General features: G+C 39.6%; 2 protein-coding genes across 2 annotated transcripts in view; both read right to left on the bottom strand.

Moving 5' to 3' along the window:
* Nucleotides 1-8,741, bottom strand: part of LOC135203436 (zinc finger protein 595-like) — a 12,623-nt gene extending 3,882 nt beyond the window's left edge. Inside the window, exon 1 of the mRNA XM_064233166.1 lies at nucleotides 8,496-8,741. Within this exon, the coding sequence (XP_064089236.1) occupies nucleotides 8,496-8,741 (246 nt within the window). The remainder of the gene's footprint in view (nucleotides 1-8,495) is intronic.
* Nucleotides 8,742-9,379: 638 nt separating this feature from the next.
* LOC135203429 (uncharacterized) lies at nucleotides 9,380-10,006 on the bottom strand. Its single transcript, XM_064233160.1, has one exon. It carries the CDS (start codon nucleotides 10,004-10,006, stop codon nucleotides 9,380-9,382), a length of 627 nt encoding a protein of 208 aa, XP_064089230.1.
* Between the last annotated feature and the right edge of the window lie 7,191 nt (nucleotides 10,007-17,197).

Raw genomic sequence — 17,197 nt, 5'->3', positions numbered from 1 at the left:
CGGTGCAATATATATGACTCTCATCCAAGAAAGAACCAGAGGGAGAGCATGAAACATGATTCAGATGACGGTCACCCATCCAGGGTACCGATCACACCCAAAGCAGCTTAACTTCACTGATCGGAAACCAGGAGTCGTCTCATCTTAAAAGGTCAATATTAGCACAAACCGACAGTAATTAATTATATATATATATGTATATTATACAACTTTTTGGTGCGCTGTGGATAAATTCCGATCGTATAGGGGAAGTCCTTATACCGATCAGATTTTATTCGCTTTTGGGTTCTACGCGTTGAGAGTCGTTACCACTCGGCCATTTTCAATTACTTGGAATATCTACTGTATCTAGAGGTTAACCCTATTCCGTGTAAGAAAGGCACCAGGGCCAAAGCAAAAACCCTTAATTTGGAATTGTATTACGTCCTCCTAAATTTTATTATTCCCGATACAATTCTTCCACCAACAGTCCTCTTTTCATGATAAAATCCAGCATGAAATCTACCTTGGATAATATTAATTGCATTCAAACCATTTCATGAACGATCGCTATCCCAAGCAGCCCTTCACCGTCTTAACGATAGCGTTTTTGTTTTTCTTCTTTCCAACTTGAATGACGACATCCAGTGTAACGAAGATGGCCCGAGATCGCTGCTGTAATTTACAGTACTATATTTTTTTTAATGAGAACCATCAACAGCTTTGTTTTATCTTTTAGTCCTTCTTCTTTGTATATGCTGGAGAGGAGGCGAAATGAAAAGCGTCTGTGTTAGATAACATGGCTCTCTTAGGCCTAGTGTTACTCAAGATTCTATGGAAGGCTGCTTGAGATAGTGATGCTCATGAAATGTTTTCTATGAATTGAATATAATACAAGATGGATTTCATGAGTGATTGATTTAAAAAAAGATGTGTGTTTGGTGGCAGAACTGTCTCGGGAATGATAGAATTTGGCAGGACGTTGAAATGATTCAAATTAAGAGCGATTTGATTTGGCGTTGGTGACCTTCTTACCCGGAATAAGGCTTGGGACAGCGACCGCTCAAGAAATGCTTTTTCTGAGTTTAAATATAAAAAACAGGTGAATTTTCAAGCGTGATTTGATTAAGAAAATAGATATGGTGGTGGCAGAAGTGTATGGGGAGTAATAAATTTTTAGGGAGACGTAATATAATTGTAATTTAAGGCGATGTGACTTGGCCCTCCCTGGTGCCTTTCTTACACGGAATAGGATCAACTCTAGATACAGTAGCAGTTCCAAGACACTTCCATCATAAATAGATATGGCCCCGAGTGGTTAAGACTCTCGACGCTTAGGACCCAAACCCAAATAAATACTGATCGTATAAGGACTTCCCCTATACGATCGAATTTATGCACAGCCGCCAAAAAGTTTTTATAATATACATATATATTATTATAATTACTACTGCGGTTTGTGCTAATATTGACCTTTTAAGATGAGACGACTCCTGGTTTCCGATCAGTGAAGTTAAGCTGCTTTGGGTGTGGTCAGTACCCTGGATGGGTGACCGCATCAGAATCATGTTTTAGCTCTCCTTCTGGTTCTTTCTTGGATTAGAAGCAAAAACTTTTTTTTTTTTTTATATACCTGTATTTATATATACACTTATATACTACCCGTATAAAGCAGAGCATAATATTCAAGAGTTATGATAAATGTTAATGCTAGATATAGCAATAACAATACAGTAATATGTATAGTATTCATGAATGATTTTTGCCTGGAAGTAATGTGCATGAATGTTTGTTAGGGGAGGTTATGGCTGAGGTTGTGGGGGATGGCGATTGGTATTCTCGTCTGCTGACACTGCTTCCCACTCCCTCAGTTATATATACATATATATATATATATATATATATATATATATATATATATATATATATATATGTGTGTGTGTGTGTGTGTGTGTGTGTGTGTGTGTGTGTGTGTGTGTGTGTTTATAGCGTGTAGCTTATTTGTATTGACTAAAACCTCCCTCAGCTCTGTCCCTTTCTAAAACTAAAAGTAATTTGCTCTTCTATATACCAGAGAGAGATCTCGAGAGAAACAGACATTTCATACAGAAGATGATGATCAGGACTTACTGTAGTAGTCCATAATTCCAGCGAAGCAGATTATTTATCTCCTGGGAAACAAAAATTTACTTATCAATCTTGAATGTCAAAAGTTTGCTCATACGAATAATGAACCTAAAATTTCACTAAAGCTACCTGATGTTAAGCGAAAATAACATGCATTTATTATTGTAATTTAATGGTTTATTTATCAAATTCATTTTTTATGGACCGAAAAATAACAAAAAGAATAAAGTTCGTGTGTTGAGGGAATGGGAAGCAGTACAGCAGACGAGAATCCCAACCGCCATCCCGCACACCATCAGCCATAAATAACCTCTCCTAACAAACACAAATGCACGTTACTCCCATGCAAAATCATCCAAGAAATCTAGAGATATTACTGTATTCTTATTGCTGTATCTAGCATTAATGTTTTCTCATAATATCTTGAATTTTATCTCTTGTATAATGGCTTGTCGAGGGTGAAGTGAATGCTTTTCAAAACTGTTAGCTAAATGCTAATAGTACCTACGTATAGAAAATGAAACCGAATCAGTTCATGTGAAAGCAAAAACGGTTTCTGGGAGATCTGAAACACCTCTGTAATTAAATATTTCTGTTTTAGTCAAGGTTAACCATCTTGAGACCACGAACTTTTATTAAGTAGTTAATATTGAAATCGCAATGATTATACGAACAAAGTTACAGCCACGAAGGAGGATTGAAACAAACAATTTCCCATCGTGGGCTGTAACTATGTTAAATATAATATATATATATATATATATATCATATATATATAGTATATTATATATATATATATATAGTATATATATATATATATATATATATATTATATATATAATGTCTTTTTACAGTAATACAACAGCATAATATGAAGGCAAAAGGACCATAAAACACTATTTGAACATTGCAGCCATATAATTCGAGCACTTCCTTCTGTGCTCCTGATCACTGGTAAAATATGGACATAGGATATCTTACAAGAGTTTACATACAAGCATAGTAGCTGTCTGTACAAAAGGAAAATGCTGGAATCTGCTATCATCAATCAAACCAATAATATGAACCTGTCAGGAGGACATTGGAAATCGGATGACATCAGACGAATTAAAATCCTTAGGCCGATCCTCAAGCAGGTCAAGTCAAGTATAATCTTAGACCGGCCACTCAAGTCAGATGGGATCTGTAACTGCCCGATCGAAATGGCGGGGTTTAAGCAAGTTTGAATGTGAGTGGGGTGTTTTTGAGTCAAGTCAGACCTGATCAAGCCCGGCAGTCAAGCCGGATCGACAAACCTGCCAGATTAAGTCGTCCAGAACTGATATGCTGACTTTGAGTGGTGTCTTCGACGAGATTTGATGAACTACTATGAGATTCAGGGTCTCTGTAACACGGTTTTTTGGACTTTGCTCCTTGTCAAAGCATCGGATGTAGCTGAAAGTTGACATATGTATATTTTGCAACCACACAAATTTTGTCAGCATTACCAATAACCTAAACCCGATAGTTTTAATTTTTATAGAGTAAAAATGATTTAGTCGACGCCATGGCCAATGATTACGAGCCAAGAGTCGAAAAACATTCATTACGTATATAAGCAACGTAAAAACCTTTTGACTGGAATGTGCCCCGCCCAGCCCATCCACCAAACAGAAACTCCATCGGCTCTGAAAACCCAAAGACTTTATGAATGGCGGAACGATACATAGATGTGGGGTGGGGTATCAGTGCTAGCGTAGTAATACTAACTGTAGCAGTAGTGCCGCAACAGTATAGCAGTAATAACCATGATTAAACGTTTAGGCCAACTGCTGGGTCCTTAAGGATCAGGTGTTTTAGCACATTCTTACAACTACTCGAGAAATTAGTTTTTATAGCCAGAAGTTAAATTTTCTAATCCAACAATGCCCATGGTAGCCTTCAGTGTTATCCTGAATTATAACGAGGCGAAAGTGGGTAGAGCCTCATCAAGTCATCATTCTGACGATAATTATTGGTGAAGGTTTAAAGCCAATATACGGTACCGGTTTTTTTTTTTTTTTTTTTTTCAGTAAATAAGTAGCCTAAATATCTTCGTGATTGCTTGGTCCCGTACTCTCAAGTTACTAGCGCTGCTGTAAGAGTTTAGACATGCTTGATTGACCCATATAGACCTATTCGATAAACTGAGTGTGGAATTCATTGACAATAGGAGGAAGAACTTTTTTGTTATGCCTGGCACCGAAACTCTTCAACGACCTTCCACTTGAATGTCAAGAATAGCAAAAATGTGCAGCATTCAAAGAAACCTGAAGACTTATCTCTTTGGACAGTGCTATAATAGTGATCAGAAAACTATTAAGCCTGAATATAAATGCTAGCGAATATTGAAAAGATACAGAGCAAAATATAAACTGGAAAGAAATTATTTTCACACATCAAGGCCCGCCTGAACAGACTCTTAGTGTCTGATGGAGGGTGAGAATAAAACCCTAAAAGAAAAGTAAGTAATAGATAGCCAATAATAAAAAATTGCTTGACATTGATATAGCATTATCAAATCAAGTTGTCTACTATGTTTTTGAAAATTACCAACTATTCCCTACATCTTGTCAATCTGATTGTGACCTATAAAGTAGACTAATTTCTTAGGAAACCTATTTTGGGAGTTAGACTAATAATCAAAGTGTTTTTGTATTTATTAACATATTTTTGTTGGTTTGTACATTATGACAATTATCATTGGAGAGGTTCCAGAGTTCATAAAGGTGCACTGCTTTGCTTGTATTTAAATTTGTATGTCATTGTTGCCAGAGGTTTAGCCTTCGTTACGTATAGCCAATCATCCATCGAGAAAGAGGGAAGAAATGCTGTCATAAGTTACGTAACGAGTGCGTTCGAAACCTTTTCTCTCAGGAAGTTGGCCCGTCTTCAAAAAAAGTCACTTTTGCATTATAAGTACCAAATTTATTCAACCTGCAGAATACACTCAAAATTTATGTGTAGATATAATATGTATTCTGAATAAGCGGTATATTTATGAAATGCATAGATAAAAAGTTATTGCGAAAAAACCGTGTTACAGAGGCCCTGAATCTCATAGTAGGAGGTTCATTTATCAAGAAACGGCACAGAAGAGGATATCGTTCAACATGTCACACTTTCGATAGATAGAGAGTTCTGGTCGAGGTTCTTCAAGATTTACAATCGTAGCAATGTCTGTTAAATATAAAAAGTCAAGAATAAACTGACAAACACAAAAGAAATGCAACTTATCAATCGATATTTGAGAAACTAAAGAAAAAGAGTCCTGATGCAACGAAACAAATGGTGAACAAGAACATAAATAATAAATATAAGACCTTCATATCGGAAAGAATTAAGGAGAGTAGAGTCATCAAAGAAATCAGGAATTGGTGCATAAGACGTTTCGGGAATTACAACGAGTAGCTGTTGCTGTTGCATCGTGTTTATAGCAGGAATTTTGTTGTTGTTTACAGGTAAGGAATATGTTTTATTCAGCGCATACCTATTACATGCATTAAAGGCCTTTATAAACCACAAACAACAACAACAGAAGCCGTGGATGGGAGACAGCTGCAGCCATTGGTCATTTGGGTAAATCTTTACCCTGCAGTTTAGGTCCGTATCGATTTCAATATATAGGTATCGTTTGATTTTCCATTGCTTTCCAATTTGGTTTATTGTTAATATGCTATGAAAGACTTCGGAAATTCGTCATCTCCTTTTCACCGAAAGTAAGAAAGAACAAAGATGTCAATTAATAGTCTGGTTTTGTCCTTCAGAAATGAAATCATCGGACAGTCAGTCAGTCAGTCAGTCAGCGTTTCCTTTCCATACAGTACCAAGCATAACACTCAGTGGGGATCTTGTGTGGAAAATATTTGTACCCATAAACATACAGGTACGGGGATATGGAATGCGGGGGCTGCAGCCCCCATCTAGGACTAGGGTAAGTCAATAGGGGCAAATGGGTTTTTTCCATTTGTCCACCCACCTGTGGTGTTTGCGTATGGTAACACTGCGTCCCGGGCTTTAGATAGTTCCATTTTCAACAATAATAGCAATATCTTATTTAGAATATTAACGGTGTAATTCACATACAGTACATTATTGAAACACTTTTCAGTTGCAAATGTACACCCAGATATCCTTTTATTTACCTAAAACTTACACATAGTGAACCTATCTAAAGCCCAAGATGCAGTGTTACCATATGCAAACACCACAGGCAGATGGACAGATGGAAAAAAAACAAGTATTTTTTTTGTTTTTTTTTTTTTTGGTAAAAAGTATTTGGATGAGGGTTACCTATAACGGAAGATAATAACAGTAGGAAAAATGAAGAATATCATGTTTCATGCAAGGATGGGATGTACTAGCCTAGCTAATTCCACTAAAACTAACCTCCTAGCTGGGGGCTTCGCCCCCTTTTTCTTACCTTATTAGCCTAATCGGGTAGATGTCCCTTGCTGATGGTTTGCGATACTGCCATCCCAGTAGTTTTCTTCGTTTTTCTTTAGGAAAAAAAATAACCGTAAATTTCTTAACCTAACATATATGAAAACTAGTAAGTTTAAAGCTTTTTTATATATTAGGCTAGATTAAGGCTAGGTTAAGAAATGTTTTGTTAGGTTGTGTTTTTATAGACAGAAAGAAGAAGAAGAAAAAAACTGCTGGGTCATCTTTACTTGATATGAGAAATTTCATGCCTTAACATATTTATATTAATTTTTCCTCCGATTATTAAGCATTTGCAGACGTTGTGTGTTGAGAGCAAGTTTCATGTTTTGTTGTGTTTTATCTAAAATAAATATTTTTATATATACTGAATAAGGTAAGAGGTAGGTGTGTTTTAAACCGAAAAATAACCAAGCTATCCATGTTGTTTTCTTATTTTCAAGGAAAGAGGCTTAGAAAATAATTTCTGTCATGAATGTTACTAGAATGTATAAAAATAGTCAGTAAGTAAGATGCTTCGAATTATTATAAAATATAAATTAAAGTTGTCACTTTTGTTATTATTGCCTCAAATATAGGCCTAGGCCAATTTTACACTAGCCCATAATGCTTAACCTAACGTGTCACACTGCGTATCACTGAAAGGACAGGAGGCTTCAGACCAGGAGAAAGGTGTTGACAAAAGAGAAGTTAGACCATCTTCTAGACATGCTGAGGCACTCATGAACAAAAAGTGGTCAACAACAGGAGACAAACAAGCATTGCAAAGAGAAAGCATCCTATCCTCACGTCAGATGATGACTTCGGAAAATGACAGGTCACATCCAAAGCCTCACTTGCCCCATTATTCAGCTATGTGTTAAATAGTGTCTTTTCACTGGCATACAGCTTAGCTATGAAAGCCACATAGCCACATACTATCTTGGACATTACTTGTTTCTGATTATATATTCTACCTGGGTTTGGGATTTTACATTTGTTTACTGTAGTGACTTGATTGAAGAACCTTTGCCAAATTTGTAAATACTGTATATATGTCTGAAATTGTATATATTATTATTATTGTTATTATTATTATCATTATTATTATTATTATTATTATTATTATTATTATTATTATTATTATTATTATTATTATTATTATTATTATTATTATTAAAAGTGATTGCTGCCTCAGCTGCATTAATTTTATAAAGGTTCTTCTCTATTTTTCTAATTATTGTTTTCTCATTGTTGCTTAAACTGGTGAGCAACGCACCGAAGGTTGACAAATCTCAATTGGGTAATAGTGAAAACGATTGGACTATTATTGGTAAAAAATTCCAGTAGGGGTAGTCAAATATTCGGGCATATCCCATAGAGTTTACTGCATGTAGAATTGATGTTAAATTCTATTCCTTTTCTATTCTTTTCGTGGGGCCGCGACGTTTCGTCTGAATAAACCTCAGACATCCTCTTGGGCGGAGGTGGGTGAAGGACTAAAGTGAGAACATGAACATGAACATGAATGGGGGGGATAGGGTAGGATTGAGGGGGTCCCTTGGAAGGAAGATTAGGTTTTTGAAGGAATTAAGTGGGGCTAAAGGAAGGTATGCGCAGAAGGATAAAAGTGAGGTTGAGTCCGTCTGCTTATATTGTGGTGGTGCTGTGGGGGCCTTCGTGCTGCTGCCTTTTCATTGGCTAGTGAATGGGGAGCTGCTTTTTGATTGGCTGCCTGGCTGCGGGCTGAAGCCAGCTCCCGAGTGCATGCTCAACCGGCGCGCCGATCTTGTCAGCTTTATAACATCATGCCGGGCTTCATTTTGATTGGTCAAAGGCCGTGTGATGTCATTGCTAGTATTATTCATGGTATTAATGTCATCTTCAGTTTTATTTTCCTCTTGAATTGGGGCGTTCTCGGGCGGCGATATGGTGAAGTTTGCCATTACTGGAGTGTTCCTTCGCATGCAGGTCAGGAGCAAAAAGGCCTCTTGCGTCGTATTCATGGAGGGCTTTTGCCCCTGGATGAGTAACTCCTCCAGAAGGCGCAGACGGCGAGGGTCGGGTGCTCTCCCTATTATCATGGTGTTGCGGATAATACAGTCGCGGGAAAATGTGTCTCGGTTGGCGATGAGGGCGTGATTCTTGATAGCCCCTTCTTGGGCGTGACAGGAGTTTCTCTTCGCAAGACGCATGGTAGTCATTTCAATCTACTTCCCAGGACATCCTCGGTCGGGGCATATGTATTGGTATACTACGTTTGTCTGGCTGAGGGGGCCTCCTGATGGCGGTGAGGGGTTATTTTTCATGATTAGGTCTCTTGTTTTCGGGTTTTTGTAGTATATTAAGAGTCCACCATCTTGCCTTCTTCGATGAGGAGGATGTTCTCCTTAATGATCATCTTCATCGCCTTCTCCTCCTCGGAGTATTGAGAGTGCATGAAGGCCTAATAATATATCTTGATGTTCTTGGTGGGGCGGGGTCATGGGTCTTCGGGTACCATCTTTCGAGGGCGGTGCGCACTTCTCGGTTGATGAGATTATTAGAATATCCGTTATTTACAAGCATCTGTGAAGCTCTATCAAGCTCGAGGTGTGTGTCCTGCTAGGTAGAACAATGGGAGAGGGCCCTTTTCACAAAGGCCCCTGACGGTAGTGCTCTTAAACCTGTCAGGACACTCGCTATCCTTGTTGAGGCACATTCCTAAATTTGTCTTCTTTGTGTAGACAGAAGTGCGGAGCCTGTCTGTCTTCGTTATAAGGACGTCGAGGAAGGGGAGCCGATCGTTGGTGTTAAACTCGACTGTATAGTTTAGCATGTTGCATTGCTGGAATCAGCGACGAAGGGCTTCTACCTCATCCTCGGTGTCGACTTGCACAAAGACATCGTCTATGTAATGGGCGTATTTGCGGGGTGCTGGTTTGGTGAAGACCCTCTCTTCTATGGCACCCATATAGAAGTTGGCAAAGAGGACTCCCAGAGGAGAGCCCATGGCAACGCCATCTTTCTGACGGAACATCTGTCCTCGGTGGGTGGAGAAGGGGGCCCTCTTTGTACAGATGTCCAGCAAGGTGCGCAAAGAGGCTTTTGGGATATTGAATGGGGCCGTCAATGGGTCTCGGTAGACACGATCCATGATGATGTTAATGGTCTTGTCGATGGGAATGTTGATAAATAGGGATTCTACGTCGAGGGATGCTATGATGCGAGTGCCGGGGTAGTCACGAATTTCTTCAAGGAACTCCATCGATGAATTCAGGCTATAGCGGCTCAGGACGTAGGGAGTCAAAATTTGATTGAGGCACTTGGCCAAGGCGTAATTCGGGGCAGGCGTCTGGCTGATAATCGGGCAGAGAGGGTTGCCTTCCTTATCGGTTTTCATGTTACCATAGAGGTAACCAAGCCTGAAGTCCCCTTGGATGGGCGGAGGGAAGGTGGGACTGGCGTTTTGTTGCCGCATTTATGGCACTGATGACACGGTTGGCATCCCTTTTGATGTCTTCCATGGGGTTCCATGTGAGACGTTCAAACTTTGAGGGGTCAGACAGAATAGCATAGAACTTCTCATGGTATTCCTTCGTTTTTATTATTTATCTGCCCGTCGCTTCCTTCATCTCTCAGGTGAAGATGCCACTGGCGTGTGGCCCCCTCTCCGTGAGGGCTTCAGCGAGCAGGAGGGGCTGGAGGGCATCTGTTGTTCAGACAATATTCCGCATCTTGAGCTGTTGGATGGAGTCGAGCAGGAGTTTGATCTCAAGTCTTTTTTCGTGTTGCTTAGGCTTAGACATGAAGTGACAGTTAAGCCATAGTCTAAGCAGAGCATCTTGGTTGGGAGAAGGTTGGAAGTCAGTAAGATTGATGTATCCTTGAGCGCTCTGTGGGACTCGGAGCTTGCCATCGTTGAGAGAGATCAGCTTTTGCATGACGCCCTTTATGCGTTTTTTCATATCTTCATCTGGGAGACGGGTAAGGCAGGCATCAATGTCATCGTTGCCGGCTAATTCTGCATTGGGAAGGTTGTCACTATCGGTGGGTTGGTTCTCATTTGGTTGGTCAACATCGGGGTCGTCATAATCAGAGCTGAGGGAACCGTTCCGGAGGGGTCCAGGGGAGTCTGCTATGGGTTCCTCATTAACATCTTTGTTGCTCGGGCAGCTTGCTAATGTCCGTGCGTTCGTCTATTCACGCCGCAGTAGAGCATCGTCCTCGTGAAGTTTCTTTAGTTCGGAAGTCTTCTCCCGTAATTGCCGTTGTATGAGGGATTTCCTGAAGCTCCTGGTCTTGTCTTCTAGCCTCGCTGTGGGGTCGTGCAGTCTTAGGTTAGTATATGCAGAAAGTAAACCTTCTTTTAAACATGTTTGATTAAAAGTGAATGCCGCATTAATCTTATAAAGGTTCTTCTCTATTTTTCTAATTATTGTTTTCTCATTGTTGCTTAAACTGGTGAGCAATACACCGAAGGTTGACATATCTCAGTTGGGTAATAGTCAAAACGATTGGACTTTTATTGGTAAAAAATTCCAGTGGGGATAGTCAAATTTTCAGGCATATCCCGTAGAGGTTATTCCATGTAGAATTGATGTTAAATTCTATTCCTTTTCTATTCTTTTCGTGGGGCCGCGACGTTTTATCTGAATAAACCTCAGACATCTTCTTGGGCGGAGGTGGGTGAAGGACTGAAGTGAGAGGGTGAGTTTGACTGCTTATATTGTGGCGCTGCGTTTTCATTGGCTAGTGAATGGGAGCTGCTTTTTGATTGGCTGCCTGGCTGCAGGCTGAAGCCAGCTCTCGAGCGCATGCTCAACAGGTGCGCCGATCTTCTCACCTGCATAACATCACGCCAGGCTTCATTTTGATTGGTCGAAGACCACGTGATGTTACTGCTGGTATTATTCATGGTATTAATGTCATCTTCGGTGTTATTTTCCTCTTGAATTGGGGCATTTTCGGGCGGCGATATGGTGAAGTTTGCCGTTACCGGAGTGCTCTTCGCATGCAGGTCGGGAGCAAAAAGGCCTCCTGTGTCATATTCATGTAGGGCTTTTGCTCCTGGATGAATAAAGCCTCCAGAAGGCGCAGACGGCAAGGATCAGGTGCTCTCCCTATTATCCTGGTGTTGCGGATAATACAGTTGCGGGAAATTGTGCCTCGGTGGGCGATGAGGGCGTGATTCTTGATAGCCCCTTCTTGGGCGGGACAGGAGATTATCTTCACAAGATGCATGGTAGTCATTCCAATGTACTTCCCAGGACATCCTCAGGCAGGGCATATGTATTGGTATACTACGTTTGTCTGCCTGAGGGGGTCTCCTGATGGCGGTGAGGGGTTATTTTTCATGATTAGGTCTCTTGTTTTCCGGTTTTTGTAGTATATTATAAGGTCCACCATCTTGCCTTCTTCGATGAGGAGGATGTTCTCCTTAATGATCATCTTCATCGCCTTCTCCTCCTCGCGGTATTGAGAGTACAAGAAGGCCTTATAATATATATTGATGACTACCATGCGTCTTGTGAAGAGAATCTCCTGTTACTGCCAAGAAGGGGCTATCTAGAATCACGCCCTCATCGCCCACCGAGACACAATTTCCCGCGACTGTATTATCCGCAACACCAGGATAATAGGGAGAGCACCCGACCTTGGCCGTCTGCGCCTTTTGGAGGCTTTATTCATCCAGGAGCAAAAGCCCTCCATGAATACGACGCAAGAGGCCTTTTTGCTCCCGACCTGCATGCGAAGGAACATTCCAGTAACGGCAAACTTCACCATATCGCTGCCCGAAAATGCCCCAATTCAAGAGGAAAATAACACCGAAGATGACATTAATACCATGAATAATACCAACAGTGATGTCACACGGCCTTTGACCAATCAAAATGAAAACCGGCGTAGGATTATGCAGCTGAGAAGTTATCGGCGCACCTTTTGAGCATGCGCTCGGGAGTTGGCTTCACCCCACAGCCAGGCAGCCAATCAAAAAGCAGCTCCCCATTCACTAGCCAATGAAAAGGCAGCACCACCACAATATAAGCAGTCGGACTCACCCTCTCACTTCAGTCCTTCACCCACCTCCACCCAAAAGGATGTCTGAGGTTTATTTAGACGAAACGTCGCGACCCCACGAAAAGAATAGAAAAGGAATAGAATTTAAAATCGATTCTACATGGAATAAACTCTAAGGGCTATGCCCGAAAATTTAACTACCCCCACTGGAATTTTTAACCAATAAAAGTCCAATCGTTTTGACTATTACCCAATTGAGATATGTCAACCTTCGGTGCGTTGCTCACCAGTTTAAGCAACAATGAGAAAACAATAATTAGAAAAATAGAGAAGAACCTTTATAAAATTAATGCAGCTGAGGCAGCAATCACTTTTAATAAAATATGTTTAAAAGAGAGGGTTTACTTCCAGCATATTATTATTATCATTATTATTATTATTTTTTTCTTTCTTTTTTGCTCTATCACAGTCCTCCAATTCGACTGGGTGGTATTTATAGTAAGGGGTTCCGGGTTGCATCCTGCCTCCTTAGGAGTCCATCACTTTTCTTACTATGTGTGCCGTTTCTAGGATCACACTCTTCTGCATGAGTCCTGGAGCTACTTCAGCCTCTAGTTTTTCTAGATTCTTTTTCAGGGTTCTTGGGATCGTGCCTAGTGCTCCTATGATTATGGGTACGATTTCCACTGGCATACCCCATATCCTTCTTATTTCTATTTTCAGATCTTGATACTTATGCATTTTTTTCCTCTCTTTCTCTTCAACTCTGGTGTCCCATGGTATTGCGACCATGGAATAAGACTAGCAGAGGTTAATATCAGGAGAGGGATCTTCCAGGGCGACTCACTGTCCCCACTACTCTTCGTAGTAGCCATGATTCCCATGACAAAAGTACTACAGAAGATGGATGCCGGGTACCAACTCAAGAAAAGAGGCAACAGAATCAACCATCTGATGTTCATGGACGACATCAAGCTGTATGGTAAGAGCATCAAGGAAATAGATACCCTAATCCAGACTGTAAGGATTGTATCTGGGGACATTAGGATGGAGTTTGGAATAGAAAAATGCGCCTTAGTCAACATACAAAAAGGCAAAGTAACGAGAACTGAAGGGATAAAGCTACCAGATGGGAGCAACATCAAACACATAGATGAGACAGGATACAAATACCTGGGAATAATGGAAGGAGGAGATATAAAACACCAAGAGATGAAGGACACGATCAGGAAAGAATATATGCAGAGACTCAAGGCGATACTCAAGTCAAAATTCAACGCCGGAAATATGATAAAAGCCATAAACACATGGGCAGTGCCAGTAATCAGATACAGCGCAGGAATAGTGGAATGGACGAAGGCAGAACTCCGCAGCATAGATCAGAAAACCAGGAAACATATGACAATACACAAAGCACTACACCCAAGAGCAAATACGGACAGACTATACATAACACGAAAGGAAGGAGGGAGAGGACTACTAAGTATAGAGGACTGCGTCAACATCGAAAACGAGCACTTGTGGGGCAATATCTGAAAACCAGTGAAGACGAGTGGCTAAAGAGTGCATGGGAAGAAGGACTAATAAAAGTAGACGAAGACCCAGAAATATACAGAGACAGGAGAAAGACAGACAGAACAGAGGACTGGCACAACAAACCAATGCACGGACAATACATGAGACAGACTAAAGAACTAGCCAGCGATGACAATTGGCAATGGCTACAGAGGGGAGAGCTAAAGAAGGAAACTGAAGGAATGATAACAGCGGCACAAGATCAGGCCCTAAGAACCACATATGTTCAAAGAACGATAGACGGAAATAACATCTCTCCCATATGTAGGAAGTGCAATACGAAAAATGAAGCCATAAACCACATAGCAAGCGAATGCCCGGCACTTGCACAGAACCAGTACAAAAAGAGGCATGATTCAGTGGCAAAAGCCCTCCACTGGAGCCTGTGCAAGAAACATCAGCTACCTTGTAGTAATAAGTGGTACGAGCACCAACCTGAAGGAGTAATAGAAAACGATCAGGCAAAGATCCTCTGGGACTATGGTATCAGAACGGATAGGGTGATACGTGCAAACAGACCAGACGTGACGTTGATTGACAAAGTCAAGAAGAAAGTATCACTCATTGATGTCGCAATTATTATTATTATTATTATTATATTATTATTATTATTATTATTATTATTATTATTATTATTATAGAGGTTAGTGTTTGGAGCAAATAACCTTGGTATATGGCATGGTTATGCATTTTTTTTATATTAAAAGTGAATTGTTCTATATATTTTCTATCCTTTGCTCGACCTTCTCATCTTATCATTCCTATGATTTTCCTCTCCTCCACAGTTGGACACTTGTAGTTAAGGCTAAATACAATAGATAGTGCCGAGAACATTTATCTATTTCAGAGGAAATTGGTCTACTTGATGGTCCTACTGAAACACCAAGTACTACTCAGTCCTCACAAAGATTTGTCTCTGTTGGTCCTTCTACAAGTACTTCACCTTCAGGAGAGATTGCAGAAGGTATATGATTGTGTGTTGTCATGGGCTAGAGTTAGTGCTCTTTGTTGAGAGTGAACAATGGTTAGAAATATATATACCTATAGAGTTAATATTAGTGTGTAAAAAAATAACTGTAAATGCTAAGATAGTAAATAATATTACAAATTCACCTTCAAGAGGATCTACCCTGACATTTTTATTTGATTTATCGTTTTGAGTAAGCAAAGACTATAGAGGCCTTTTTTTCATTGGCCTGTAGGGTAATCCACTTTTGAACAAAAGCTTCCCAACTGTTTTTCATGAGTTGAAGGACTGTGCCAGTTTTTGCCTGCAAAGTTTTGTATCTCATCTCTCAATGTCTTGTCACCTTTTCCAACTCCAGTTGCTGCCGTGTCCTATCCCCTAGTTGGGAGCTCCCTGGTACAGTAGGACGTCAGAGATAAGAATAAAATGAGATGCACTGTTCCTAATTTGATGGCCCTCTTATAATTCTAGGTTTATTATACATTTCAGGCCATGAAAGTAAAACTGACTAGGTAAAATCTGAGACTGAAGAGGTTAAGAGGGCGTCATCCCAGTTTAAAGATGAAATCTTGGAAGCAGAGATAAAAATTTTGATGATGACCCTAGAGAAAATCTAAACCAGCTTTTTCCCACCATTCTGACTTCTGAAGAGGAAGTGGAACAGTTTGAAAAAACACTCAGAAAAGCCTTATATAAGGTCAATGGTAAGTTATACATATTTTGTTTTTTTATATTTTTTTTTTTTTTTTGTGGGTACCCATTACTTATTCATGCACTATTATTATTTTTATAGGGTTTTTAAGGACAAAACTAAAACAGGTTGCCAATAGAATTACACCATTCAGAATTAAAATGAAGTCAGTATTATAGAGCCTATAACAACAATGACTAAAGTTTTTCCTTTTGGAAAATTAATATTAGTTTCTGTTAAATACTGCATGGTGAATCGTTTCAAGGGTTTTACCAAATACATACTCTGGAATGTAGTACCTGCATTTCACCTTGCCATAGATTTATCTGAACCTTCCCCTCATTATATTGCAAATCGTGGATCTCTGTTTTTTGTAGCCTACTCTAATCATTGTTTAATTTATCTTGTCAGGTTACTGAACTGGGCTTCAGTGTTTGCAAATAAAGATGAGAAAACAGTGACCCTCTGAGGGGTCATGACAAAACAATTGATGGACGAGTCTTCATTGAAGGAATCAAGAGAAAGAGGAAATAGTCTGATGCTAGACTACAAGGATTCATTCGTGGTAAGTATTTATTATTTTATTTATCATTTATTATTAATTACATTCAATTTTAAAATAATGTACGTGGTACCTGCATACTTTTGGGGTGTATAATTTAAGATTTGAATATATTTTAGACTATTTTTCCATCACTGATTGCTACTAACCCTCTTGCACATAGCACAAGGCCACTTTCCAATAACCACAATGGTCCCTCACCCACAACATTGATCATAACCAAATACTTTTACCATACATTATTCACTCATAAACCTTTGGACTCCAGTCTCTTCTTTCATTTCATGAATTTCTTTTTAGCTCCCCAAAATTAGTACCAAGTCGTCTGCATAATGCAACTCCCCAGGCAACCCGGATCCCTTAAAGTCCTTAAATTGATATCACCTCCATAATCATGACAAACAGGTTACAAGTACTAATATATTAATATCAGTAATAATATTAATTTGTTACACAATTAATTTAGACATATTAGGCTTATGATCATGAATTTAATGTACTATTCCACACTGAGAGAGGCAGAAGGCGGGGATCAGAAAACTAAAGTTTAATGCTCCATCCTAGGCCTAAGTCCTGAGCCCTGGACTCCCTTTTACTTATTAAGATGTTTGATTGTTGTGTCTGTAAATATGTGTCAGAGTTGTGTGATTGTTGTGGTATGGATGTTGATGTGTGTCTGGGTTGAATGATTGTAATTCCTGAAATTGGCTTTATATATTTTCGTATTGTATTCTTTATACCTTTCCTTTTTCATTATTTATTAATTGTATTTTTTAATTTTGTTTGGTTATGCTATTCTCACAATTGTTCTCTTCATATACTTCATATATAATTTTTTTTTTCTTCAGGTGTTGCC

The sequence above is a fragment of the Macrobrachium nipponense genome, chromosome 24, assembly GCF_015104395.2.
Source record: "Macrobrachium nipponense isolate FS-2020 chromosome 24, ASM1510439v2, whole genome shotgun sequence".
In the NCBI taxonomy this organism is placed as follows: Eukaryota; Metazoa; Arthropoda; class Malacostraca; order Decapoda; family Palaemonidae; genus Macrobrachium; species Macrobrachium nipponense.
This window is presented reverse-complemented; position numbering and strand designations above follow the sequence as displayed.

Bases quoted from the DNA above. Each gene is read 5' to 3' on its own strand.
- LOC135203429 (XM_064233160.1), bottom strand. From the start codon at position 10,006: ATGCGGCAACAAAACGCCAGTCCCACCTTCCCTCCGCCCATCCAAGGG.